The sequence below is a fragment of the Polyergus mexicanus genome, unplaced genomic scaffold (genome assembly GCF_030449975.1).
Source record: "Polyergus mexicanus isolate NDT 795.1 unplaced genomic scaffold, iyPolMexi1.0 SCAF_5, whole genome shotgun sequence".
In the NCBI taxonomy this organism is placed as follows: domain Eukaryota; kingdom Metazoa; phylum Arthropoda; class Insecta; order Hymenoptera; family Formicidae; genus Polyergus; species Polyergus mexicanus.
In genome coordinates, this window is record NW_027223325.1 from 12,117,965 (window position 1) to 12,145,835 (window position 27,871).

The 27,871-nt window shown below is 33.6% G+C and overlaps 1 protein-coding gene across 2 annotated transcripts; it reads right to left on the minus strand.

Annotated features, from left to right (window-relative positions):
• Wun (wunen) lies at positions 1 to 26,407 on the minus strand. 2 transcript variants are annotated; one of them, XM_070295532.1, is made up of 8 exons: positions 26,052 to 26,407; positions 17,826 to 17,977; positions 12,433 to 12,537; positions 12,076 to 12,278; positions 6,906 to 6,963; positions 6,043 to 6,219; positions 5,096 to 5,203; positions 1 to 271 (listed from the first exon to the last, which is right to left on the minus strand). In XM_070295532.1, the coding sequence occupies exons 1-8, from the start codon at positions 26,113 to 26,115 to the stop codon at positions 170 to 172; spliced, it is 969 nt and encodes a 322-aa protein (XP_070151633.1). In that variant the 5' UTR covers positions 26,116 to 26,407; the 3' UTR covers positions 1 to 169. The 2 variants fall into 2 exon arrangements, with proteins under 2 accessions (XP_070151633.1, XP_070151634.1); XM_070295533.1 differs by lacking the exon at positions 1 to 271 and adding an exon at positions 1,426 to 5,006.
• Positions 26,408 to 27,871: the final 1,464 nt, after the last annotated feature.

Sequence of the window (27,871 nt, forward strand, 5' to 3'; positions counted from 1 at the left end):
TTGTCTATGTTTAAAAACTAAAACCAAAATAGTTTCGCTATTTTTCGTCGATTCTACTCCAATTGTAAGTGAAAAGAATAATCAAAGATAATTCTTATACATTATAACATATAAATATAGGTGTATATTAATCGTTATTATTGACTATATCAACTAATTTAGCAAATTTTCAATCAGAATCACGTCTGCGCGGTTTCTGTATGGAATCCCCCGTATTTGTATTAAATCCACCATATGATTGCAGTCTCATTTTTAATGGGTACAATTCGTCCTGTAATTAATAAGAAATATCTCGTCAGATTAAAAATAAGAAAAAATACTCTTTTAACATGAAAATACACAAAAGGGATGAATTGTGAAACTTTATATAAAAAATATTTAGAAGTGGAAACTAAATGTATCGTACATATTAGATGTAAGCATAAATATATATTGGATGATCATGTACGATATTATAATAATTAAAAAGATTATTAAATTAGTTATAAAAAAATTAGTATATAATTTATATTCAATGTGTTTACAATTTTATTATTAAATATATATATATATATATATATATTTTTTTTTTTCATTCAAGTGGTTATAATAAATTAATAAATGTATAAAATAGTAAAATAAAATACATCATATTTTTTCATATATACGAAAAAAAAATATATCTGTAAGTGCGCGTAATAGCTTTTCAACATGTATGCATGGAAAAATTCATTGAAATTATAAAGCAAGTGATTTATCGTAAGCGATCTGCGATAACAAAATATGAAAAATAATTAGTAACAATACATAAGCAATATTTATAATACATAAACACATATACATTGCAGAATACTACTGGCTCCAATTATCAAGTATACTTACAGTTGCTCCGTACTTAATTGATTAATATATTAAAGCGATTCCAATCTGTTTTATGCAAAAAGTATCGCAGAGGCTTCGCTCTCGACCTGTATTTTTAATATTCATTATAATATACGTATAATATTATAAAATTATAATCTAAATAGAATATTTGTCGAAGCACGCGTTGATCATATAAAAATGTTAATTATTGTATATGTTTGAGCTTTGTATATTTCTAAAAGATATATATATATATATATATATATATATATATATATATATCGTACATGTATTTTAGATAAAAACGTTAGAATTGTTAAAGCGTATATATAAATATATGACGATATCAGTCTATTCAATGTTCCTTGAATCTATCGTATCGTATTTTTTTTTGACAAGTCTCAAGATCAATATTTTGTTCTACACTGTTATTTAATTTTCAACATTAAATATTATTGCGATTAAACTGTGAAATAAATTCCCAAGATATCTTTCTTATCTTTCTAAACGAAATAAAATTAAGATTTCGAAAATAGAAAAATAAGACTTCTCAATTTCTTATATTCCATTTAAAAAAATTCTCGATGGTACAATTATTATTATTATCCGTTTACATATCCAATTTATTATAATCGACTTAGTTTTGACGTTAATCATTTTCATAATCATTTCTCGAATAATTTCAAACTGTTTTTTTTTCGTTTAACTTACGATATATGCGATTGTAGAAGACCGTTCGATAGATGTCTGGGACACCCTATATAACCATGACGAAACTCGCGTGTACAAAACTTTATCGCAGCGACAAACACTTGTAGAGATTACATCGATTAAGTGACTCGCTTTAATATTAATCGTGAATAACTGCTCCTAAAATGTACTCGCTTTTTGACTTGAAGAATGACGCTCGATTTATCTCATGGCGATCGCAGTCATCATTTTCGATGGTATATAAATCAAGGACACAACACACGTTGAGATACGTGATGCATATATCATGCATCAATAATTTATTCTTACTCCTATGTATGTACAGCATTTATCGGCGACGCTTCGCCTCGCGTGTGGTACTCGATATTACGCAGAACAAAACGACGAATGTTTCGCGTGTAATTAATATCCTTATTACACAGGTATCGTGTAATACAATTTCTCATTCGATAAGTATATATAGTAGATTGCGCTAAGAGTCGTTAGATTAATTGTAAAGCAAACTTGGTCTCGTGTAATAGTATGATCCCGTTCTATCTTCCGTATCTCATATATGTTATATTTTTTTTAAAGCGATCAGACAGATGTAATATACTGTGCACACGCAATTACATATTTAAATAGAAAGATACAACTGATATACACTAATCAAATCGCCATAATTCATAATAAACGTGTTGTTGTCATGTATTGACTTGCACCAAAAATATAAAGTACAAAATATATATCAAATGTAGAGGTTGTCCTATAAATCTTAACTTTAATTTGCTATAACTGGATTTTTTGAATCTAAAATTAATTTTCTTTTTAAAAACATTAAAAAAGTTTATAACTTTTTCATTTTAATTTTCTTTCTTTATTTCGTTTAGTAATTAAGAGATTAAAATTTTGGAATAGTAAATATCTTACTTGCCTATTTCAAGTAAGACTTTATTATGATTTCAAAATTAATGCTTCGATTTTCAATCTAGCAAAAATAAACTATAGTGATAAAAAAATTTATCGTTAAAATTAAGAGCATCCTAGGACACCATATACATTACACACTTTTAAATTATTTAGATTTAGATCGTAGTAAATTATCTAACCGTATATAGTTATTCAAGAGATGGAAGAAATCTATAATATGAACATTGTACAACACATCGATTCAATTGAATTATTCATCCTTCGTTATCGAGAATCTCGGAGCTCTGCTCGAATTGAAAGATAACGACAATTAAAAATTGGACATATATATGAAATATTTATACATAACAATGTATGTGCTTGTGTATATATATAATTTTTTATAAAATAAATAAAAAAATGTTTCTATATATATATATCAATATATGCGAATATATGCGGCTTTTTCTATCATGACTCTCTACACGGTGGTTACCAAATACTTTCAATGAAGCTATGGTGAATCGCCATCGTAGACTTAATTAAAATTCTAGAGCACCATATACTGTATGTATCACCTACACACTAATTATATATGTTTCAAGATTAATAATGTATACATTCGACAGATATCGGCGCATCGGTTAATGCCATAAAAAGTCGTATAGAAAGTCGACTTGCAGCAATGATTCTTAAATATAAGAACCTGTGTTTCTACTAATCTATATATATATATATATATATATATATATATTCTAAAAATGGTCTTGTAATCTAGAGATAGATTAATTGAAATTGAAATTAAATAAATGTTTCCCGTAAAAAAAAAAATTAGAAGAATTGAGAAGAGAATTCATTCTACAATATAAATTCTTAATTATCAAAATCAGAGAATGCCATTAAAATTTTTTCTCATTTTCTATTTCTCCTTATTTTTCCTTATTTTATCCCAAAAAACACAATCAAAAATTTAAAAAGAATTATTTAAAAAATAAATTAATAAATTTTATTTTTATTTATCTTTATTAAAAAAAATAATGTTATCTATTATTTAAAATAATAAATTTTATATTTTTATTATTCTAAAATAAATTTTTTATTTAGTTTTTATATATAATTAAGATTAGAAAAGAGAAGGAAATAGAATAAAATTAAAAGAATTATACAATCCATATCCTTCTTATGACGACGAAAATTAAGTATTTACTTTCATAAAAATAAATTTTTCTCAATAAATTATAATTCATTTATCCTTATTTCGCGCTAAGAATAATAAAATCTTAAAATATATCAAATATAGTTTTAGAACATGTCATAAGTAAAAAATCATCGCAATGACACAAGCTGCACGCTTTCATTAACTTTGCCACTGACAGTTTACAACATCGTTGAATCATAACACTGTTACATAGTAAGATTGAAATCGATTTAAATCTTAAACATTATCAATATCTCTTTCCGAATCTCTCTTACAGTCCGAATGCAGTTTAACGGCTGAGACTCTGTTATATGCAATTCTCTAACAACTATCTACATATCTGCTCTGCAGAATAGGCCAACATATATATAAAACATTATATAAAACATTGAAGCTATTAAAAAATAGCAAAATCAAAAAACTCCTAGATGTATTTAAAATTCTCTTGTATATAACGCGTGCATACTTTTCAATTATCACACGGTATAGATAAACTGCTAAAATAATAAAGAGTGAAAGATAATTTAAACAGTATAATTAAAATAATATACTAATATAATACAAAATAATATTTCTTATCATCAATTTTCCATTACTAATAATAAAGGGACAATCTCTCTTGAGAAGACGATCGGTCTATTATGCTAAATTTAACAGACTTGAAGCACCGATTGCTCGATTAAAAATAAATATATGTTATACTGTAAAGAAATAAATACATCTTCATCGTTATTATTTAAAATTCTATAAATATTAATTACGAAAATAATTTTCTTTTCCGTTTCAATCAATACCGATTGATTCTTTGCGACGAGATATTCTCATCTTTTGCCAGTCCATCGCAAGAAAGGTCACAAACGTAGACTTCTAAGCGTACATCTATCCTTCGAACATTACAACAAGCTAAGAGACAAAGGCATAAAGCAAAAGAGAAATTGTCGCTCTTCGCTGCGTATAAAGTACATCGTTTTCCATGTCAAACACATTCGCATGATCAACCAAACAAAGCTTAACAAAATAAAAAATATTCGCAAGCTCTAGTTACATTGCACTCTATTTCTTTGTTTCTCTCTTTTCCCGTACAACATCGGCAGAGTGTTAACAAGGACTCCAAATGTTTATATTATATAACAACGTCAGACACGAAAACACGTCGGTGAGATGCCGGTATTCGTTCCTGTTAAAAACAATGTTAGGCAGTTTACTGTTTGGAGTTAAAAAAGTATTCTTGAAAGTCTAGGATTCGTCGCGCATTAAAGAGAGTCCAGGGCTGAAGAAGGCTACGCCGACGTGTACATCCAGACAAGATCCGACCTGATGTTCCCCGAACAAAAATCCGGAAATCTTTTTAGCTTCCCAGAGTCAACTAGAAGACAGTCACGGCCTTGTTGCAGTCAGCAAGCGAAGAGCGAGCTCGTTAGGTCAACAGTTGCGATTAGCAGTGCCATTATTCACCTGTGTGCCGGCGACGCCAGTTTCCGTTTCGTAATCGGCAGGTCGATGCTTCTCCGTAGAACAGTGTCTCTCTCTCTCCTCCTTGAAGAGATCTGCTACGCAGTGCGCCTGGGGAAACAGTCAAAGATTTCCAACACTTTACCTTGCTTCGTCAAATAGATTTCAGCATTAATTGATACAATTTCTCAATATTATGATTGAGATTATATCTCATTTTTCAATTAAAATTATAAAATCTCAATATCTAAAACTTTAACACAAAACATTTAAACTGTAGAGTGAAATTATGCAAAGTATTCGATAGACATATTTAATGTAAATGTATAACAATATTTCTTGTCAAATCACACAGAATAACATCTCTTTGAATAAGAAAATTAAAATGCATAATTAGATGTTAAACTACAACCGATTAAAGAAAAAACAAATTGAAATATATATAGACAATATAGCCTTATTCCTTCAGAGTTAATATTTTAGTATTTAGTAAATAAATCTTTGTACTTTTACAGAATCTCAATTTAAAGAATTGAAAAATAAGAAGAAAAATAGATATATTAAAATATTTAATTCTAATTCATTTTTTAAAAAGCTATCAACAGGATATAGTTGGATTAAATTTTGACGGAAAAAAAATTATTTCAGTTTTTTTATCTATGAAATATTGATTAAATATATTTGTACTAGATATCGTGCATATTTTTTAATATCCTAGTTATATAAACTACCTACATGATTACGTCATAGTTATTTCCTTAGTAAGAATTATTTCTTATCGTTAGTAAGAATAATAATTATATATGTCGCAACATTCTTCGTAACTCGTTCAATTATCGGATTATAGAAATTTAATTTTGATAAAGTGATGTCAAAATCATATTTTTCAGAATTATTTTATATTAGTTGAATAAGAGCACGCGATAAGGATTGAATAATGCAATGCTCACCACAAGTAAAGCGATGATTGTGCCAAGAGTAGATCCGGCGAGAACATCACTCCAGTGATGTTTGTAATTGGAAATTCGTGACATAGCGGTAAACCAGGCCATGAGCAAACACAGAAGTTGAAGCAAGTGCTTAAGCAGTTTGCTGCCCTTCCACTTTATTCTTAATTGTAGATATATCTAAAAAAAATCCCAAGAGTATCCCGTGCCTTTTAATAATTCTTCCTTTTATATACATATTATTAAATTATCTTTACAACTTAAGAACTTAATTAAATAGAGAACAGTAGAAATATTAGATATAATCTTTGCTGAAAAAGAAATTGATTCAAATTTTGAAAAGTTATTTCGTTATCGATGTAAGAACAGAAACGATACGTGTATATATAAATGTGGAAAAATAAAAAATTTTTAGAGACAAGTATAAATATGGGAGTGAAAGAGAAAGATAGAAGAGAGGATGTGTATAAAGAATTCTTTAATTCAGCATAAATAACTTGTATTAAACCGTTCGCAATATTGGAGTATCGTGTATCGATAATGATATAACAAAGAACAACGTTAACTCAATTTTCCCAATTACCTTTAACTCACAATTTGCCTATTTTTCGTAATCACCGATAACGATTATCGTATCGATTCTCAATTTTATCGTGCACGCGAATCGGAGATATCTGTAACGTTCTCAAGCGTTTCGTATATAAGATTATGCAAATCGAATTTCACGGGCGTGGATTCCGCAATCTCGTCGGCGAAACGATACGCTCGTATCGAGCCTGTTGAATGAATGATTAAGATCCGGCCCGCGTATGCAAATCGCGATGCGTTGCGACGCAACGCTTGTGTGTAACTTAAAGACTACTTACCGCAAGGTAGATCATGGTGTAGGCCGAGGAGGACGAGTGACCGGAGGGAAACGATAATCTGAAACGATCCATCGTATCGTGTCAAATAAATCCCACTTATGAATCGGGAGAGGAGGTAAGAGAAAGAAAAAAAGATCTTTTTTCCACTTTGCGCTCTTCTCTCGCGCGATCGCGGTCGTCGCATAATGCCTCCCTTCCCCCTTTTCCCCCTTTCCACCCTCTTCCCCTCCCTTCCACGTTCCCTCTATTAAGTTTATCGCTATTAAATTCGGGGCGTGTGTAGCGTGCCGATTACAATCGACGAAGAGCCGAGTAGCTGCGAGCGATGAAGAATACGAAGAAAAAGAAGGGAAGGCAGGGCTCTGCGTGGATCCATTGCATGAGCAAAAAATGCGAGAAGGGCGCAAGGGAGACTCGATACTTGCGCCTTTCGCCCCCTTCCCTTCCCTCCACCCCAGCCACTCTACGTCTCGCTGTTAGGAGAAACGCGGTCGTAAAAAAATTCGAAGGGCACGCTACGTTAATTAGGACCTGCAGCTCGGCCATTCGACTATGACCGTCGGTTTTTTTCAATGTTTGCTACTAAGAATTATTATATCTGTATTTCGATCAATTCGCATAAAGTCGTTCCTGTCAATCTCCAATCTCACTTTGGCAGAATTTTGATTCGACATGCAATATCGAAGATATTGAAATATCTTCTGGACACATTTTCGCTCGGGAGAAACAAACACGGGCGTCAAGAAAATCATCAGAAGTGAAATCACGCAGAGATCTTATGCGGAATAGCTCATATATCTTTCAACGCTAACATAAATACAAGGACGTAATGACAGGATATATTGGTAATTAACGGATAAAAGCGGCCACCGCGTGCTTTCTAAAGCATGTATGTATATATATATATATATCCGCGCGCACTCTTATGTAAATCTCAAGGACTCTTCTTTACGTGACACTGGTAAATGACGGGTCAATGAAAAGACCGTGACGGTCCTGCTCGCCCTTCGTTCATCCATCTTCCTCTCTCTTTCCTTACGTTCGAAACAGTTCCTTGGACTATTACCGTACGGAGGGGATATCATGAATGAATTCTCTGTATGGAGTCGTCACGCTTTATCATCTTGATTCCTTAAATCTCCCTATATACATAAAACTGTCCCCGCTAAGACCGCGGCCGCGCGAATGACCCGCATGATACGCAGTATATATATATACAGAGTGTGTTATATATAACGTGTAAACTCGTGTAATATCGTATTCCTTGTTCAAAAAATGATCATCTTTTTCCTTTGGCAAAATTTACGGAATTGCATCATTTTCGAGGTAGGTATCTTTTTTTTTTTTTTTTTTTTATACGCCAACTTGCTGCTTCTCAATTCTTAAAAATTTTGATAATTTTGTTATATAATTAAGCCTAATATTTATATTATTAGAATGAAATACGAAGAAATTTTATTTGAGTTGACATAAAATAAATTTCTTTGTGGTAGCAAAGTGTGTAAAGTTTTATTTTATTAACTTAAATAATATTTCTTCAAACGTTTCACAAAAATGTAAATATTAAGCTTAATTATAATAGAATTATAAACATTTTTACACGAAGAATCAAGAAACAGCGAATGCACAGTAATATGATATATTAAAAAATAAAATATCTGCGAAACGATGCATGTTCGAAAATTTTGTCAAAGGAAAAAGCTGCTTATTTTTTAACAACAACTACAATAGTACACGAATTTGTATGTTATTTATATATAGCATATCACGCGGATTCATTCGCGCGGCCGCGGTCTTAGCGGGGACAGTTTTATGTATTAAGGAATACGATAGTACACTGATTTGTATCCTACTTATATGGGACACCCTGTATATGTAATGTACACACATCGAAAGTGTACCGGGCCTCATTATAAACGCACAGAGGCCGATCCCCCCTTCTTTTCATTCGTTTATACGATGATAACGCTCGCTCGAGACCATTTTCTCTCTCTATGTCTTTCTCGGAGGCGAAAAGATGAGAGGAAGAAAACGACGAAAAGGAAGAATGCGTGTGACGTAAGCTTGTACGAAGCGCTACGTGATCGTTGGCGTTTCGTGGACTCTGGAACTTTAGCGAGGCTACCGAACACAAAGAGGGAGTGAAAGAGATTTGAAAATATCCCCTCGATACAGCTTCTACTTATGCCTTCGGTCCATCTAATGGATTAGGCCGTTTTCGTGCGACAATGCACGCTATACGCGATGAATTTGAACACAGACACTTGGGGTTCACGTATATCGAAATGTGAAGAATTGAAAGAAGTAGGTCCAGCGTAACTGTATTGAGAGTGATGATTTGAAAGCGGCTTATCATACGTATTACGTGTCTATTTTAAACGATTGATAATACACAACCTATTGAATGAATGACGTTGTCTTGAACAAGTCTTGTTCTCGAAAACCTTACTCTCTGTGTCTTCTATTAAGAACCGATATATATTGTCAAAAGCGATCGTTATGCCGCAGTTCGAGAAAGAATGAAGAAGCGAACTTCCAGCTCCCCTTCGCACGTTCTATCTTTGTTATTTACTAAAAGTTGAACAAAGATAAAACGATGCTCGTGTGTGATTTTTCCAAACGCAGCCCTTACGGTCTCCATTCGAGTAGTCTCGATCGTGTAAAATCGGCCTTGCAGGTCGTAGATGTTTATTTCCAATGCGTTTTCTCGTTTTCTCGATTACTAAAAAGTATAATGACGTACGCGTTGAAACGTGTTGCTGGGCTTGGAGTTATTTCGAGTTATAATAAGCGGCGTATGTGTGATCCTTCGCACGTTTTAGGCGATCCCATCTCCCGTGGAGAGCCTCTTACTCTGCGCTTCGTCTTTGCGACCGCTCGCTCGCGTTTCGCGTTTACCGGTAAATTAAAGGCGAAAATTGTGCAGACGTGTACAAAAGGAGAAGTAAAACCCGACACGCTTCTCAGAGGCTCCGCTTTCATTTCCATTAACGTATTCGCGATTCTAAAGTGCTAAAGTTAGTTACGCCTCGCGAATCGCGTTTTCCAGCATCAGCCCCGAGATTTAGACAAACGCCTTGTACGTAATCGAAAATCGTACGTATATAAAATTATATGTAATCGCGTAAATCACTAATCAGTTACAATATTGACAAACAGCCGAAATGTGAGCTCGGCAGAATACATGTGCGAAAACGTGTTTACGGGATCGGTTAGAGGTAGGTCTGACCGTTGTCAAGGCGGGATGGAGATCAACGTACGAGTCTTTGAATCGAACCGATCGTCATTGTACTTAGCGACAATAAACGGGGTGTGGATCACAATTCGAGCGTATAATAGCCTTCCCGTTGGAGCCAAGAGAGCAAAGAGAGAGAGAGAGAGAGAGAGAGAGAGAGAAGTAACGAAACGAAGAACTGCGCTATTTGGCGTGAATCTCGCTCATGCGAATCGTTAGCAAAGCCCTCCTCCCCTCACCCTGAGAGCTGCTCATTGTCATTCGTTACCGTGGCTCTTTTTGTGCAAGCGCTCGCACCCATATCCGTTAAAACCGGCTCTCGGAATACGGGGTAGGTACGTTGTATCCGGGACGCGTACGAAAAAGATTTCCGTACGATCGAAACGAGCCCACATACGCGAAATAATTAATTCAAAAAGATCTGTGACAAAGCCTGATTTTTGCTAGAATTAAACAGCATGTTAACGGGATATTTCGGATGCAATTTTCCGAAAAAAATTAGTTTTAATTTTTTATCTAGAATTCTCAGTCGAGATCGATTCGTTTCAATTGGATTTTATTTTGCATTTTCTCTCTTTAGATATTTCGTGGCTTAAGACGAAAGATAGTTTTATTTCTTTTACCTTATTTTTTTTTTAATTTTTTACCTTAATATGGTAATATTTATACTATATATTTATATCTGCAATATATATTTATAGTTGAACAAGTTTATATTGACACCAATTTCAGATTTTATTTCTTGATCCTTCTGAGGGGTCAAATTTCTTAATAAGTCAGTTCTGTCCGGAATTACCGACTCGCTTACAGAGAGAAAACAAATCAAGCTATAATTAAAAGGAACGCATATAAATAACTTGATAAGCAGTAAACGGGACAAACGGACTGATAATAATCCAATGAGCGCTTAATATGAAAGTCAAGCGTCGGCGTATCGGATCGATTTAAAGGCGAAGTGTCTCCTCCGCGCTTGTCTCTCTTTTGATTACCGCAAATTACCGTTTTGTCTCTCGTGTTCATAAATTTGTCGCGTGGCCCGCCACGCGCGATTAATGAAGTAAAGTAAGAATAACGAAATGTGTGCGCGAGACGAGAGATCTCCCTCCACGCTCCTTCAATCGTATCCGTAATTGCCTCCGCAATTGTTACCATCACGCGATCTAAGTCCGACTCGTCTTGTCGAATACGAACATCCCGTTTCGGGCTATTGCCCTGAAAAAAACCGTCGATCGAAACCGGGAATGAAGCCGCGAAGAACCGCGCGATATATGTGTGTATAACGCCGTATGTATTGTATAACAGCTGTTTCTCGTATCGCTCAAACTTTATCAATTTGCCATGGGCAAATTTTCTCCCGAGAAAACAAAGGATAATTTCATCTTGGTGCGATTAATATCCGACAAGATGATATATTCATTGCCAATCATCAAAGTGTATATATTATATTTAATTATAAATCTATAATATACTTGATAACTTTTCATGTATTTGATAAATATCTGATTTTTTATTCTAATTTTTTTATTTAGAAATATTTTAAAAGATATAATTTATTACCATCAATAAGTATCACTCATGATCCGTTTATTAACTGTGTGTATAGCAAAACGTTATTAAATTATTTAATAACATACTTATTGCAAATTATTTGCTATAAATGTATAAATTTTAAAGAAAATTGAAATAAAATATATTAATAATTTTATGTAATGCTTATAACTTTACGAGAATTGTATAACACGATCCGCGAGATCGCGGACACATCTCAGATATTAATAATTATACATTAGTGTATGCTTTGAAACGAATGATGACTGTTCTGATCGAGAGACGAGATAACGTTCGTGTCGTAACACGGATTAAGATGCAGATTATCACCGTTCAAGGCGATGGAAATTTCAAGAATGCTTCTCGCATCTCAATAAGAATTCTTACCTGATTTCCTTTAGCATTCTGGCCGAAATCCCGCTCACGGTGCAGTTAAATTGCTCGATGTATCTGTGCTGATTTTCAGGCAAGCTGCAGTCAATGTTGGGTACACATAGCTTCATGAAGTGCGGTCGTAGACGGCCTATGGAATATTTCGCGATGTCTGTGGTTAAAGAGGTGCAGGCCGCGCCGAAAACAAATACACCAATCTGTAAGAAAATTTTATATAGAATTATAAAGAAATAAGAATTATATAAAATATAAGAATTAATAATATATATAAAGTATAAAATTTTATTTATGCTCGGATTAAATGAAGACTCAAGATTTTTAACAAATTTTTATAAAACTGATCGAATAAACCTTTTCATAAGCGTTCCACAGCCATGGAGGTATTGTATATCCGAAGAGCACCTTCGCCGTATGTCCGGAAAAGTGTTTCGCGTGCAGGTACTCTCCTATCAACATCTAAAATTGAGAAAAAAAATTAGATTTAAGATTCAAAACAGCATTTAAGATTTTTAACTACTAAATGAAATTTATATAATTTTAGATTGTTTAAATACATCGTTCGCAATGTTAGAGAATTGCAACATTTTCATGACAGATATAATTTACGATATTAAGAACAAAAAGATTTGTTGCATTTCATAATCGTCGCTCTTAATCTTTTTCAAGAAAAAAACTGACTCCAACTCTGCGAAAGAATCACTGCCTGGATATCTGATACATTTGGGAACACGGCACTTGTACGATACACCTGATACAATCTTTCACCTTCTGAGAATGCCTTCTTACAAGACGGACAGAACCCTGTAAAAGACCCTTGCTGCTAATCAAAAAGGCGCAGCAGCTCTCTTTCTCTCGAAAGAGAAGAAAGGAAAAGGCGAAAGAGAGAGAAAAATCTACAACATCTTTTTTCTCTCTGGACTCTACCGACCTGTCATACTCTCGATCAAAGCGGGTTAACCAGGCCAGATCCCAGATAAAGGTTCCGCCAGGTGATACTCGCGGTATATTTAAAGTTCACGAGGCATGCGTGAATGAAATACGATGGCGAGTCGCGCGCGCGCGTCATCGTCCTTCTACCTGTTCCTACCTGGGCCATCCTCCTCCGATTCTCTCAGAAAACGTACCGTTGGACACGGGCAATCCGTTTTTCATCTGCGAGTGTGCGTAGATAATAAAGCCGGCTCTCTGCGAGGAGCACGCATGAGATCTTCGAGAGAACCACGATGAAGGGGAGAACCCTTCTCGGATTGCCGCGCGTCCAGGCATTGGAATGCGCCTGTACCTGTAAAACGTATAAAACCACCGTGCCGTGGAACGTCACTGTAGGAGAGGTGTAAGGGATACCGATGAATAAAACCTCGACGTCTCGAAAAGAAGAATGGACGGTAGAAATAAATCGTCGTAAAAAGTATCTATTACTTGCTCGAAAATGACAGAAATGATCGATCGTTCCGTACGATTATTAAATACGATCGCAGAAACCTTTAATCGGAGGTGGCTTTATTTAATTTTAATATTATCGATAATATAATTAATTAATTAATTACTTATTGTCATAGTTGAAAAACTCGATATTCCCGTATGTCGATTATAGAATGTTAAGATGATGAAATTTATTAGAAATTAATAAACTCTAAAAAAATATATATACATATTGTATATATAAGATAATAATAGAAATGAACGAAACAAAGATATAAAATAAGATAAATGAACTAAAAAATAAAGAAACATAAAAATAATATAAAATAACGTAATAAAATCATACAAAAAAAAAAGGAAGTACTTATCAAGAAAAATATTTGACATAAGTATCTCTGATTCGAGAGCATCGAAAAGAAATATTCAGTTCTTGTAGAAAAAAAATAACGAATATCATTTATTTGTCTGATTTTTTTCTATTGAAAAATAAATATAGAGAGAAATAAGCAGGGTCAGGAAAGTTGCTTATTATTTGGAGTGCTATAATTTATTTGTGAAACTTGGCCGCCTTCTCTCTCTCTCTCTCTCTCTCTCTCTCTCTCTCTCTCTCTCTCTTCCCCTATATCTGATGCAAGGGATTAAATCGTACGGTCTGGAATTATCTACTTAACGCAGAAGCCGATCACCGGCGAATAGATAGCTTTATGCTACGGCGTTATCCAGCAGAATAGCCGGTGCATAATAGCCGGTTACTCTTCGGAAGTGCGATCAATGGCTATGTAAACACGCTGGACCCGTTCCTATTCAATATTGAATCTTCGATATAATGTCCGAGTTATATATCTTAAAAGTAGTATAGTCGAATTTTTTTAAATGCGGCAGGTTTTTAAGCAGGCGAGATTCAAAACATAAAATCGTATATACCTATACTTTTATCAATTTCGTTAAGATTCTCAAATATTATCATATTTTTTTTTTTTCGGGATAAACGCTCCATTCAATGCTTGAATGATAATTAGACGAAATGGAATTTTGCTTCGAAGGGAACTCTTTGAAATTACGATACAAGTTTCTCGCAATGTTGTAAGACGTAAGATAATCGCACGCGCCCCCGAAGACGAAGGGGGGTTGAAATTTATCTCTGCTTTGTTCGCGGTAATTTATCATGCGTTCGCGAACACGCAATTTATCGCGTTAAATTAACAGCGCGACATATTCTCTCCTGCGATGCAATCGCTTTCTTCTCCGAGATAAAATAAAACGCCCGCTCGCTTGACGAAGTACTAAGGACGATTGCGGAATCCGAAGAGGATCCTGTTTTATCTTCTTTTGATACTACGACAGATAAGCACGACCGTACCTCGCAAGAAAAAGAGAGAAAACCTTATACGGGGAGTAAAGTGATGCGGCGAAGTCATTACTCGGATAGACGCTTGATTTACCGCTGTTTAATGTTCATTCTAGTAATTATGTCTGCTTTAATCTACGACAATCACACGAGAGAACGATGCGTTAAATAAAATATAGAAAAAAAATTTTGATTTTCTATGAACCGCATATCGGCTAACAAAACTAATTTAAATTACTTGTTGCACAAGTTGTAATTTGCAATTAAAAATTACAAATTGTGAGAAAAATGATAATCTAGAATTAGTAATTAATTTCGGATTTCTTACTCAAATTTCTTTATCTCATATAGTGAAGTCACATGCTAGATAAAGATTAACGTGCATAGTTTATTGCTCCGAGAATATATACGTGATAAAAAAAGATGTCTTTTTTAGGTCCTCTTTCTGTCCCATTATATTATAATAAAATCTCTTTGTGCCCTAATCATCTTTTGACGAGACTAATTCGCGCGTTTATTCTCTGTCTCTGTCTCTCTGTCTCTCTCTCTCTCTCTCTCTCTCTCTCTCTCTCTCTCTCTCTCTCTCTCTCTCTCGCTCGCTCGCGCACGCATATACGCATGCAATTTCACGTGCTTTGAATTATGCACGATGCTCGAAATTATTCACCCCGGGGTGACAGCGTTAATTCGAACTTTATGCGACGCGAAGTCAAGATGAGAGCAAAAGAGCAAAATCTGACATCTGACGTTTGAAGAACGGCAAGTATCTCGAGGCTGACATCGAGATGAGAAGCATCTCGATAAAAATGGAGAAAACCAAAAATAACGTTTCGTGTCCATGCGAATTTGATTATAGCGATTATATAGCATTTCAAACTCTTTGCTTTCACCGAAGATGAATACATTGAATACTTTACTACAGATGAATACAAAATATTGCATTTATAATATTTTACGCGTGTCTCATCGCAAGATCTAAATTATAGAGTACGAGACGATACTGATTTTTTGAAGAAAGTGTAATGTTTCTTATATAGAAGATAATATAACTATTTATCAAATTTCGTTAAATAGCGCAACAATAAAAAATTTACTGTGCAAAAAGCAAAAAAGTTTAAAGAAAACCATATAATATCTTTCGCAATACGTTCATTTATATGACATTTAAAAAATTTTTAAATAAGAAATTATTCAACAATTATTTTCATTATTTCCCAAAATTAGACATTTTTTTTAATCTTCAAAAAGCCGATCGCATTTATATTTTAAATTAAAAAAATTCTAGCGTTAAAAAACTGGTATAATTCATTTGATGAAAATTCTTTATAAATTGTAACATGTAAACAAATTTAATTAATTTCATTTAGTATAAGAGAAATTTTAGAATTACGAAAGAAGATAGAGAAAAAAAATTGTATTATATATTCAAAAATAACGAAACTAAAGTAAAATAAATCCACTTTCATTTTTCTATTACCTAAATGTAGTCTTGTAGTAAAAGTTAATTTTGGAATGATGAAGTATAAGATCCAATATTAGACCAGGAATCCATAGAGCGGTGAGAATTCAATGTATTCGTCGAAGCTGGCTGGCACAGATTGCTAAACATTCAAATAAGAAAAAAATATGCGAAATCTATAAATAATCGCCAATTGCCCATAGAAACGTGCCCGATCGCCCTCGTAAATCAAGTCACGTGACAGAGATACATTACGAGAAAAGAGAAATCATTCTCCGATATTTTGCATTAATCTCTGCAAAGTGGCGGAAAATTTATAAACAACTTTCTGCTCCTTCAACATCATCAACGATCCCTTTGCTCCATTCCTACGCTGTTTCCGAGGATGCAAATAAAGAGGATGCACGTACGAGAGAGATAGTCTTCCCTTTCCTTCCTTCTCGCGCTCACCAAGAGCTCGGCAAAAATACTCAGCCGAATGGTGCACGTGCACCATTTCCAGATACCGTAAATCGATTCTCACGACTACCGAAAACTCGACGAGTGCGCTCTCACTTCCCGCTTTGTCGACTCACATGTGTAAGCAGCGATCGTTCGTCTATCTTCCGTATTCTTAGACGCCATCTCCATCATCTTTTCTCTCAGAAGGGTGAGAAAGTGTCTCAAAGGCAGCCCGTGACAGCTGGCCCTTCAAATCGCTCGCGATTGCATCTGCTACTGATCATTGTGACATGCAAACTCGAAATATCGCCACCGCGGATTTGCACAAAAATGAATGGCACAGCAGGTTTAAATTTCAAAGCTCTAGTTATTCCTAACATTTTTATTCCCTTTTGAATTATACAGAACAGAGAATTTCTAATATTCTGTTATTTTTAAATCATACATTAAAGTGTTGTATAGTTTTTATCATAATAAAATGTTTTCATTTTTTAAGTTTATACGTATATATGGTATATTCGTAAAAAGAGTGTATGTGTTGAGAAAAAAAAAGATCATTTTTTAATATAAATAATATCGCGCTGATGTGTTATTTAAAATCAATATATGTTATTTTTGTTCAAAATAAAATATATTATATCAAAATAATTTTTTGAATAACAACTTATATTCCAAGCACTATTATCTCAATACTAACAGTAGTAAGCATAAAAAAATATTATCAGACGTATGTATCTGTGAAAGAGAACATACAAATAATATAATTTCTCTCTATTATAAATATATTAAATATCATATGCATAATCTTTCTTTTTTACAGTGAGAGCGATTTATTTATAGAATCAATGCAACATGTTTCGTATTCAATGAAAAACTTTAGAATAACTTGTTAAAAGACCACTATGTCTCAGCATAAGCTTCTTTTACATGTCACACAGGCAAATAACGCACACTAGAAGCACTCGCAATAAAGAAGATGAGATCTTCGCTATAACGGTAGAGCGCCAGGTGACTTCTCACATGAATCGCGACAACATCAGCATAAATCATAATCACAATCGTAAGTTGACTCACCGTGCATGTAGGAAGGCAAAGGCCGATGATGTACAGCATCGGGCTCGTAATAGTGGATTCGTGATACGGATGATAGAGTGACTCATCGTTGCAAAAAAAGCCGCGTTTGTATGGTTTGCCAAATAGGTAAAACATCAGCACCGCGAAACCCACTGAAACACATGCAGATGCAGAGAAAAACAATCACCGTTACACCTTTGATCGCTTTCATTATCGTTCAATAATAAATTTGCATATCATCGCCCGAGCCACGCGACGATTGATTAATCAGGATTAAACATCGTGAACTCAACGTTGACACGCGTTTTATTGCACTTCTTGTAGTACATAACTGCCGCCTGCTTGATGGCATGCTTTCGACATCTAAATAATTTTCAATATACGTTCTATACATATTATATAATCTTTTGAATCGTCGAATGCTTCCGATTACACTGTACGCTTCTGTATACAGAGTGCGTCTCGGATCTATTGCTCTTTCTTTTCTTACGGATTATTTTATTTTTATTTTATTCTTCATTTCACAAGAGAAAAGTTGGAATGGATTTTATTTAAATAATTATTATTTGTGTATGATAACATTTTAATTCAGAACATTGTCCATTTTTAAAATTATGTAAATCTCGAATGAAATATATCTATTCACATAATACTATTTTGTTTGATAAAATTTCTATTGAAAAATAACTTTGTTGTTTTTCCTATTTCTGTCTTATTTAGTTTATTGTTTAGTATGTTTAATTAATTAAGCCAGAGACATCTTATACTATATTTATTTGCATTTTAAATGCTTGACTGTATTTTAATCTTAATTGAAATATCTAAATATAAAATATTGTGACAATTTGTAAGATCATAATATGATTTTACAAATTGCCACAACACAATGATTATTTAAAAATCTATAAGATTAAAAATATAATGGTATTTAATTTTATACGAGCGACACGCACAGGACGTGCACAGCAACCACATAAAACTGCTTTGGTCTCTAGTTATAAACTATAATTATTATAATTGCCTCGTTACACGGATAATTTCAGCTGTTTGCAGGGAAAAGAAGGGGGAAAATGGCACTCTTGTATACATATTTCAATTCTATGACGATACTTGATGTAAAAGACTTTATCAGTACTAGTGTCACGTGCATCGTTTAATTATCGTATTTTCCATCAATAATCTTTCTTATTTTCAAGAACGCAAAAAGTACTCGTATCTATCGTCGACGCATATATTAACGGCGGTTTTACGGAAAATTATGGACAACCTGTGAGCCTGTGAATTTATTTACCCATATTATTTACCCACTATCTGCAAATCATGCCCAGACAGTCGTTGAGATAATTATTGTGACACCGCTTTCAGCAGAAGGAAAGTACGTAATACATGTACAAACGTTGACAGCAACTAAAATAATAGTTTTCGCCAATTGCGTGTTTCGCAAGCCAAATTGCGCCATCGAAAAATTCAAATGCGATTACGATCTGAAAAAAATGCCGACGCTAATTTCACACATCGCGTCTCTCTTTTTTTTTTAATATATTATAAATCAAATTTAAAATTTTTCGCGAATTATTTATCGTTTAAAAAACAACAGTATATTTGAAACAGGAACTTATCGATTTTATCGTATTATCTTCAATTGCAAAATTGCGTAGTATTTATCTTATCGTTAGCGATAAGTTATCGCTGAAAATTAGATGAAAAAGAAAATTCGAAAAGATGGCTTTTACACTAAAACACCTTTCAATAAAGTCCTCATAATAATTTGTAACAGTTATGAGGCTAATAATCATACCTCTACGATTTTACTACCATGTCGCAAAGTGTTTATATCTTACAAGAACTATAATGTATATAAAAATTATAGACCATACCGGATTGTTCCTACGATAACATCCTTCGCGAAATGATATAAACAGGTATTTTAAGGAAACATTATAATAAACTTTACGATGTGGTTATTAATCGTACCGTCATTTTCGGCTCTCTTCTTCTCTCTCCTGATAATCCATCGGCTTCATGGAAATAATTGATATTTTTTTTTGAACATAAACGCGATATGCAATAACGAATAAGATTACGATAATAGCATTTTATCAATCCATCAATACCGTTTAGTGATTTCTTTGAATCTGAGAGTCAAATGTGAAACGAAGAATAAAGAGACTTTATTTATGACTCATTTCTTTATACATTTGTATTACGTAATAAAAGGAAATAACATTATCATTATGCTGTGTGTCGAGCGTAACATCGTTCGTGATATAACAGAAAAGGGCCAAGGACGATTCGCTTGCTAAATAATAATATAAAAAATAAGCATACATGTGTATAACATTATCCTTATAAAATATTAAATAAATATTAATATTAATAAATTTAAATTATTTCTTAAGAAACACAAAATGTTTTCTTGCATTCCGATAAATAATTACGACGAGCATCTTAGAGCATGTGAGATATAGATAACATTGCATAATTCATATCGTATACAATGCACATATGCACATTTTTCACGATGGCAGACGTAGAAAGTGATTGCATTATCGCTCTATTGGCGAAACATGCCAATTTAGACACGCCTTGACACCCATTTGTTGTATAGGCGTTCGTATTTAGTCAGCATTACAAATTTATACATTACTACATACCGATGATTCAACGCGAAATCGATACTTTTTGAAAATAAAGTAACCTATATTATTCGATTAAATTCTTTCATAAAGTATCGTTTATCCTTTTTTAATTCTCAACAGAGATAAAACATTTTAAAATATTTTTTAAGCGTCGTTTATTCGAGATTTTGTAACGAGCGATTAAAGTGTCTATAATAACTTTTTTATAATATTTTCATTCATTTATTAATGGACCTAACTGATTTCATTATGTAACAGTTATATCGTGTTTATATCCTCTGCTTGACTTGCGATAATGTGTGTATATTTTAAATTTTAACAAAAGTTCGAACGTTTTTATATTTATTCCACGAGAGAGGGGAACGCTTCTCTCGAAATATAAACCTGGTTTTCTCTCCTCCTCCTCGAATATGCAAATGTGAAACTGCCCGCGGCTTGATCGCTGAAATAGAGGTCTAAAAATCGTTGTATCCATGGAAGAAATATTTTAGCAATATTGAAATTGAAATCTTTCAATCTCAGAATATATCCCTTTTTGATCGTTGAATATATTTAATCGAAAGTTGCCGCAAATTTAAATGCTACTTAGAAATTAAAAAATTTGTATAATATTTAAATTTAAGCTACAATATGCAAAGATAAATCTATCAGCTTATTCATTTCAATGTTTTTTAAATAAATGAATTCTCTGTGCGTTAAATTTATCTATTTTAATAAATTAACATTTTTTAAAATCAATAAAAAAAATTTTTTTTTTTTTTAAGTTTTCAAACTTCACAAAAGTTTCTCTCATACAGAGATGATACAATTAATTTATAAAGATAGTAGCAAGAATATACATGTATAACGTGATAGAGAAACAGAAAGAGAAAGAGAGAAAGAGAGAGAGAGGCTATAATTATTAATTAAAAGTTAATGAAATTCGAGGAGTAAAGATACTTCCACTTTCCCGCTTTTAATTTGCATTCGTTTTATTGGTATCGCGATAATACAAAATATTAAAAAAAAAAAAAAATCATATTTATGCGAAAATATTCGGTCTTTCGTGGAAGGACATTTTTATTGTGAAATAAAGTATTTGTAATAAAAATATTTTAACGCAACACAATTTATTAGTCATCGCATATTGCCACTTCGTTGTTGGATAAAACAATGTGTCCTTCGTTATTTTTATGCCGGTTTCTATAATAAAGATAAAAAAATTATATGCGCTGTTTCTTATCCTTATCCCAAATTGCTTTTAAATATTAACATTGCAAAACTAGTTTGTTCGACATTTAAACAAGTATGGTATACGAAAGGTTCGCTCGTAAAATAAATTTTCTACGTTCGAAGTCATCGATGAAAAAAATCAAAATGTATACACAAGCAAATTATTGAATTTTTTAAATTACATCAATGTATAGAAACAACAAAACTGTAAAAATTATAAAAAATGCGCAATATGACATAAGCAGAATTTATTTAAAAGAGACAAATTCTCCAGTGTAACGTTTTATTATATACGGCGTTCGTATCCCTTTAACCGGTATTGATGTATTCTTAACGAGAATGTGTCACGTGTATTAATTTATGACGTCAAATAATAGACTTTTCATCCATGGTTTATCTTTGTATGCTTAATAAAAATTATCATCATTGTTATCGTCTCTATCATTATCATCACAAATCAGCAAAAATGATAACGACGAAAAATAATCATTGGGTAAAGCTCGACAATCAAGAACGAAGTTTCTTAATTCGAGAGACTTATTTCAATATAATACGCGCTATACATCATGCCGGGCAATCACCTGCATAAATCTGCCGATAAATAAAATTGCGATTCGTGTATAGGAAGAGAGATGCTGCGAAATACAAACACCATAAATCTTCCGACGATCAACGCGAGAAACGAAAAAAAAAAGAGACAGTGCGTGTGTTCGAAATTATACCGAAAAAATTATTAATTCCACGCGCGAGCGCACGAGCGGTAGATAATTAAAACGATACACTCTATCGAGAGAAGTGATAGCGGGAGAGGAAGGGCATTTAATTTAATAGACTTATGTATATTCATCAGGACCGAACGGGTTTGTCTTATAATCGGCACTTATCTTCTCTGAATAGGCTCGATGCGCACTTATTGGAACCAACTAGTCCCGCAAGTTTGCAGGCCTTTCTACAGCCTCTTCTTTTCGGGACCTTAACGGGGGTCTTAACGAGCTTTGAAAGGGCCCGATTACTGATTGTGAGCCGGACACACGAAAAATGGCCACGTTTCGCGTAAGACGTCGCGCCTAGACGATAAAATCATGATCAAATTGATTTTAAACACACCTCACTGCACGTTGTATATATATAATATATATATATATACAGGGTGTCCCATTTTAATCTCCTCAGGCAAATATCTCAAAAACCAAGCCCGGAAGAGAAAAATGTTTCAGACAAAAGTTGTTTGGTTTCGAGGGGGCCATAAGATGGTACCATTGGTTTGACCTTGGAAAATCATTTGAAGGTCATGTGAAGGTCAACTTTAAAATCTTAAATGGAAACCCCCATTTTTTATTTAGTATTCTTGTAGCTGACATCGAGAGCTTTCCAAAACACTATAATAAAGTATTTTTTCGTTAAGTACTTTTTGAGTTATTTTATATTTTAATCCGACATATTTTGATATAAAAAATAAAATATTTCGTAAAATATTCGGTTTTCGATAATCTTACCGTAATACGGAGATTAAAATGGGACACCCTGTATATATGTATGTATGTATGTGTCTGTTGTCTGTCTGGCGTAAAAGAATTTATTAATATCGTTATAGTCTGCCTATGGCCAAGGTCTTCTCATCGCGAACAAACCGCGATCATCAATCGAGCTAGATCGCTTACGTTTATTTTTACCTGTACGTAAGCGTGAGATCTGTGGTTTTCGTGACTGCTTTCGTGATTTCTGCCCGCAAAAACACGTCACGCGAGAGTAGCTTAATTATAGACCATCTAATTCGATATATGCAATCCCGCAGTCTAATAAATGGCATTATAATATAACATTTAACAATTCAATTGTCACTTCCACCTGAAATTCTCCACTTCCTTATATGATACATTTATATGTAACATTGCGATTCTCCTTCTATTTTCATGTATTATACATATATTTAAGAGCAACTGGAAAAAGAGAAAGGGAGAAGAGTTCTTTTTCTCTCGCGATCCTCCGTAATAATGCATATACAAATTATATTCATTACGATGTATGTACTCGAGTATTATATATCTATATTTCTTCTTTCCAAAATATATTATAAATTGCGCATCGGCATTATTCATTATAATAAATGTTAAAACTCCGAAATGATTGACTCGAAGAAAATATAAAATTGGTCTCAAAAAGAAAAAGTAAATCTAGTTACAGAATATTTATGATTTCTGATAAAGAAAGACTTTTTCGACATCAATTTTATCTTCAATTTTAATGATTCGAGTAATGTAGTTAAAGACTGGAGTATCTCGACATTTTTATTGTAGTAGTTACGTGTTTATGAAGACGTAAAAAGATTGCGATTTAATAAGTAAGTAGATCTCTCATGGAACAACGACAAAAAAAAATGTAATTGCGTCCCCGTAAACAGAAATAATATATAACAAGCTGTTAACACGCCTGTGTTCGAGAAACATGAATTATGTAAACGGGAATGTAAATAAAGTTTCCTTCTGATACGTTTACGACGAAACTACATTTCGTTATACAATACGATACATTTGCGAAACAATCTGCGGTTTCGCACAATTTCCTCACCGATGACAATCACGTTCACCGACTTATCCCAACAGAATGTTATCGCTCGATACAATGAAAGTCAAATGTAAAAAGAATTATCAAAAAATTATTTTAATCATTAAAATCATAACGCAAAATCGAAAGATCGCAGTAATGACAAGATTCTTCATTTTCGGCTCGTTCCTCTTTTTTCCCTCCCCTCCCTCTTTCTCCATTATTTATCTTTTAAACATTATTCTCTCTCTGCGAGATTTTTCAAATAATCAAATATTCTATATAAACGTCTTTCGTTCTTTCACGATATTTATCTCATTATATTACAAATAAAGTATTAATCGGGTTGACGATTCAAGGATAGAATTCTACGATAAAATATATTTTTAAAAAATTCTTGTCGATCCGTTCGCGAGATAAAGACGCCATCGTATCGACTGTCCGCATCCTGGAAACTGTGTCACCGTGGTAAATGAAATCGATCGAGCTACGCTGATTCCATTGCAGTTGTGTTTACGGTACACACTGTATATTGGCGAAATGTACTACGTTCCCGCGAAACATTGCGCTTTAAAATCATCCGTCACGCTGCTATTGTGATGAGAATTGACAAGGATAACAGAAAAGTGGAGTATTCCCCTAGCGGAATGTAAAATTGCTTACTTATTTAGGTTTAGATCGCATCGGCTCGAGTGTTAACTTATTAGCGCGTTCGAGATGATTTATCTCTTGTTTCTTTTCGTTATCTTTGTGCGTTTACTTATACTACTCTCTATACTCATTAACGTTATTAATCATCCACGTATGATATAGAGAGTTGTATGAATTGTCGCGTCGTGAGAAGAGTAGATGTATTGCATACTAATTTTATTTCCACTAAACAACATCGTAATTTGATCATGTTGAATAAAACAAGAATATCAGAATAAGAAAATATAACAACATTTTTGCGGATGTCAAGTTTATATAATAGTATTCGAAGGAAGAGAGAGAGAGAGAGAGAGAGAAATCTTGAAAACTCAAAAACTTGACAATCATGTTTATTATTCAACATGAAATGTCTTTATTTATATTTAAATGTATTACATCTCTTTTTTCGGCTCTTTAATTTTTTTATACATCGTCTATAAATTCTTGGAAATTTTTATAAATATATCATGTTGAATGATTAACGGAGCGACTTAACTTTGCGATGATTTTAATTATTTTTTAAATATTCAAATATATTTTAAAAAAAAAAACCTTGACGGAGATTTATTTTCTCGAGATTGTAACTTGTAGCTTACTAGTATTTGAAAAACTTCCTGCTCCAATATCTGTATAAGCAACATCAAGCAAGTAAAGATTAAGTAACCCATTAAGAATCCTCGCAGTGTAAATTAAGGGGGAAACTCCATTAAAGCCTAAGTGCTACGGTACATTCCGAAGTATGCAAGGGTTAAAATCCCGCGTACTTTCGAAACGACGCAGCACGCGGTTGTGATTCTATCCAGCTTCTCTCTTTCTCTTTTTTCTCTTCTCGGGAGCGTCTCGTAACATTCAGAGGTGATTGGCGGAAGCTGCAGCCGTTGCGTATCGCGACGCATCGCGTCGAGAGAGCGATGCTTTCGCGCGGACGAAACGCACCTGCCAATTTAGAGATTAATCTCCGCTCTCCCTCTCCGGCGCGGTTAAATATCAAACGAGCCGCGCGCGTGACGGCGCGTCTTGACTGTCAATCTGACAACTGCCCGACGTATAATGTAATTCATCATCCGCAACGAGGGTTTAAACGATCCCACAATTCGCGCGCCGCGCCGTATTCAAACTTTCGTGATTTTATTTTACTCACCGATAATCACGCAGAGGAAGTCCACGATGAGCTTCCGCAGAATCAACTTGGACGATCGATCCATGCTGTCGCGCGCGCTTGTCACAACCTTCAGTCAATGGATGAATCGTTAGACTTTTGGTGCAACGTTCAAGTGTCTTGACGGACAGGTCGTAGATTGTAGTTACGGTAATCGATGATACGATGACGATGACGGCAACGCGACTGCGACCCTCGCGGTCAGGTCAGGTACATACGGGCACGAGAGCAACGTGATACGGGATGCAAGTGATACGCGTCATTGACGTTTCACGAGCATTTCACGCGTGTAACGTGGAGCGCGACGCTCACCGTCCAACGTTTCAAAGTGGACTGACTTCAAGGCAAGGCGGCTCGACGCGCGCGGCGCGGCGCGGCGCGCGCCGCGGCCGCTCCGACTCCCACACTCCCCACTCCCCACTTGCCATTCTCCCCACTCTCGCTCTTTCTCTCTAAGCGCGAATCCGCCAAGTGCGCGCGATTATCCTCTAATCGAGATTCGGTCAATGACTGATTCTGCGACTGCGCGCGGTAGAGACGTGCGTTATGCACGTGTTTCAATCGCTACGCGCACTTGCGAATGACGGCACGTGACGCACGAAAATGGAGCAACCCCAACGTGCCGGCGGGATGACCATTGACAAATGGCACTCGAAATGGACATCTTATGAATTCATTTTGCATGAATATTTAGCAAATTTTATGCGACACATTCATGTATATCGTGAATCGTAACGATAAATAATTAGAGTATTTCGCTTTTTTACATTTTTATCTAAAAAATTATATATAGTTTAAATTTTAAAGAAATAAAGAAAAAGAAGAAATAAAATACAGTATTAACTTAATAGGAATATGCATATAAAATATTAAAGAGAGATAAATCCCTTTTATTATCCTGCTCTATTATATCGTAACTCAATCTTCTGAATATATTATTCTTATCTTTGACAAGCTTAACAAATATTATTGAATAATATTTTATTGAATGACACTGCGAAAAATTGATTTATTTTCTATAATTATTTTATTATTTATATAATTTGTTTTTTCCTAAAATTTATTTCGTGAATAGTAATAATAATAATCATTAAATATGAGCTCGCTTTTAAACAAAACGAATCATTTTCGCATTGCGTCAGAAGTGACGGCAAAATTATAAATAATACACACGTGTCTCTATTCGCATCACATTACGATTTATAAAGCGAAATTGCGCAGCAATTATATAATAGCCTTTATTTGTTCCTTTTGATCTAGTGTTATAAATTTCGCGTTCGCGTTTAGTACAAAATAGAACATGATTGTTTATTTACTATTATTGTATTACTATTACACCCTATTGGAGAGCATTTTTATTAAATAACAAGGAAATCAATTGTTATATATTTATAACAGTTGCTGTCCTTGTTATTTAATAAAGATGCTCTTCAATGGGATTGCCTTGATATAGATGTTATCTATTACACTATCTATATTCTCTCATAAATATTTGCGAAGAAAACACATTAGATCTTTGGTAATCATTTCAAGACACTCGCATAGTAATAAATCTGAAAAACTATTGAATATATTAATAATCCGCAAACTAAGATTATAAATACAGCATCTTAATTATATAACTTATATAAAAGATTTTTTTTAACTGATTAAAAATTGTAAATTAATTTGTCAAAATAATTTAATTCATCATTTTTATTTTTATTGCAATCATATTGAATTATGAAACATAAAAAGCGAGAAATTATATATATATATATATATATATATATAGTTTTTGAGCAGCAATATATATACATGTA

Coding starts and splice junctions, on each gene's coding strand:
- Wun (XM_070295532.1), bottom strand. CDS start 26,115: ATGGATCGATCGTCCAAGTTGATTCTGCGGAAGCTCATCGTGGACTTC. Junction 17,978..26,051: donor CTTCCTCTGCGTGATTATCG/GTGAGTAAAATA, acceptor CATGTGTTTCAG/TGGGTTTCGCGGTGCTGATG. Junction 272..5,095: donor CTGGCGTCGCCGGCACACAG/GTGAATAATGGC, acceptor TATTAATTACAG/GACGAATTGTACCCATTAAA.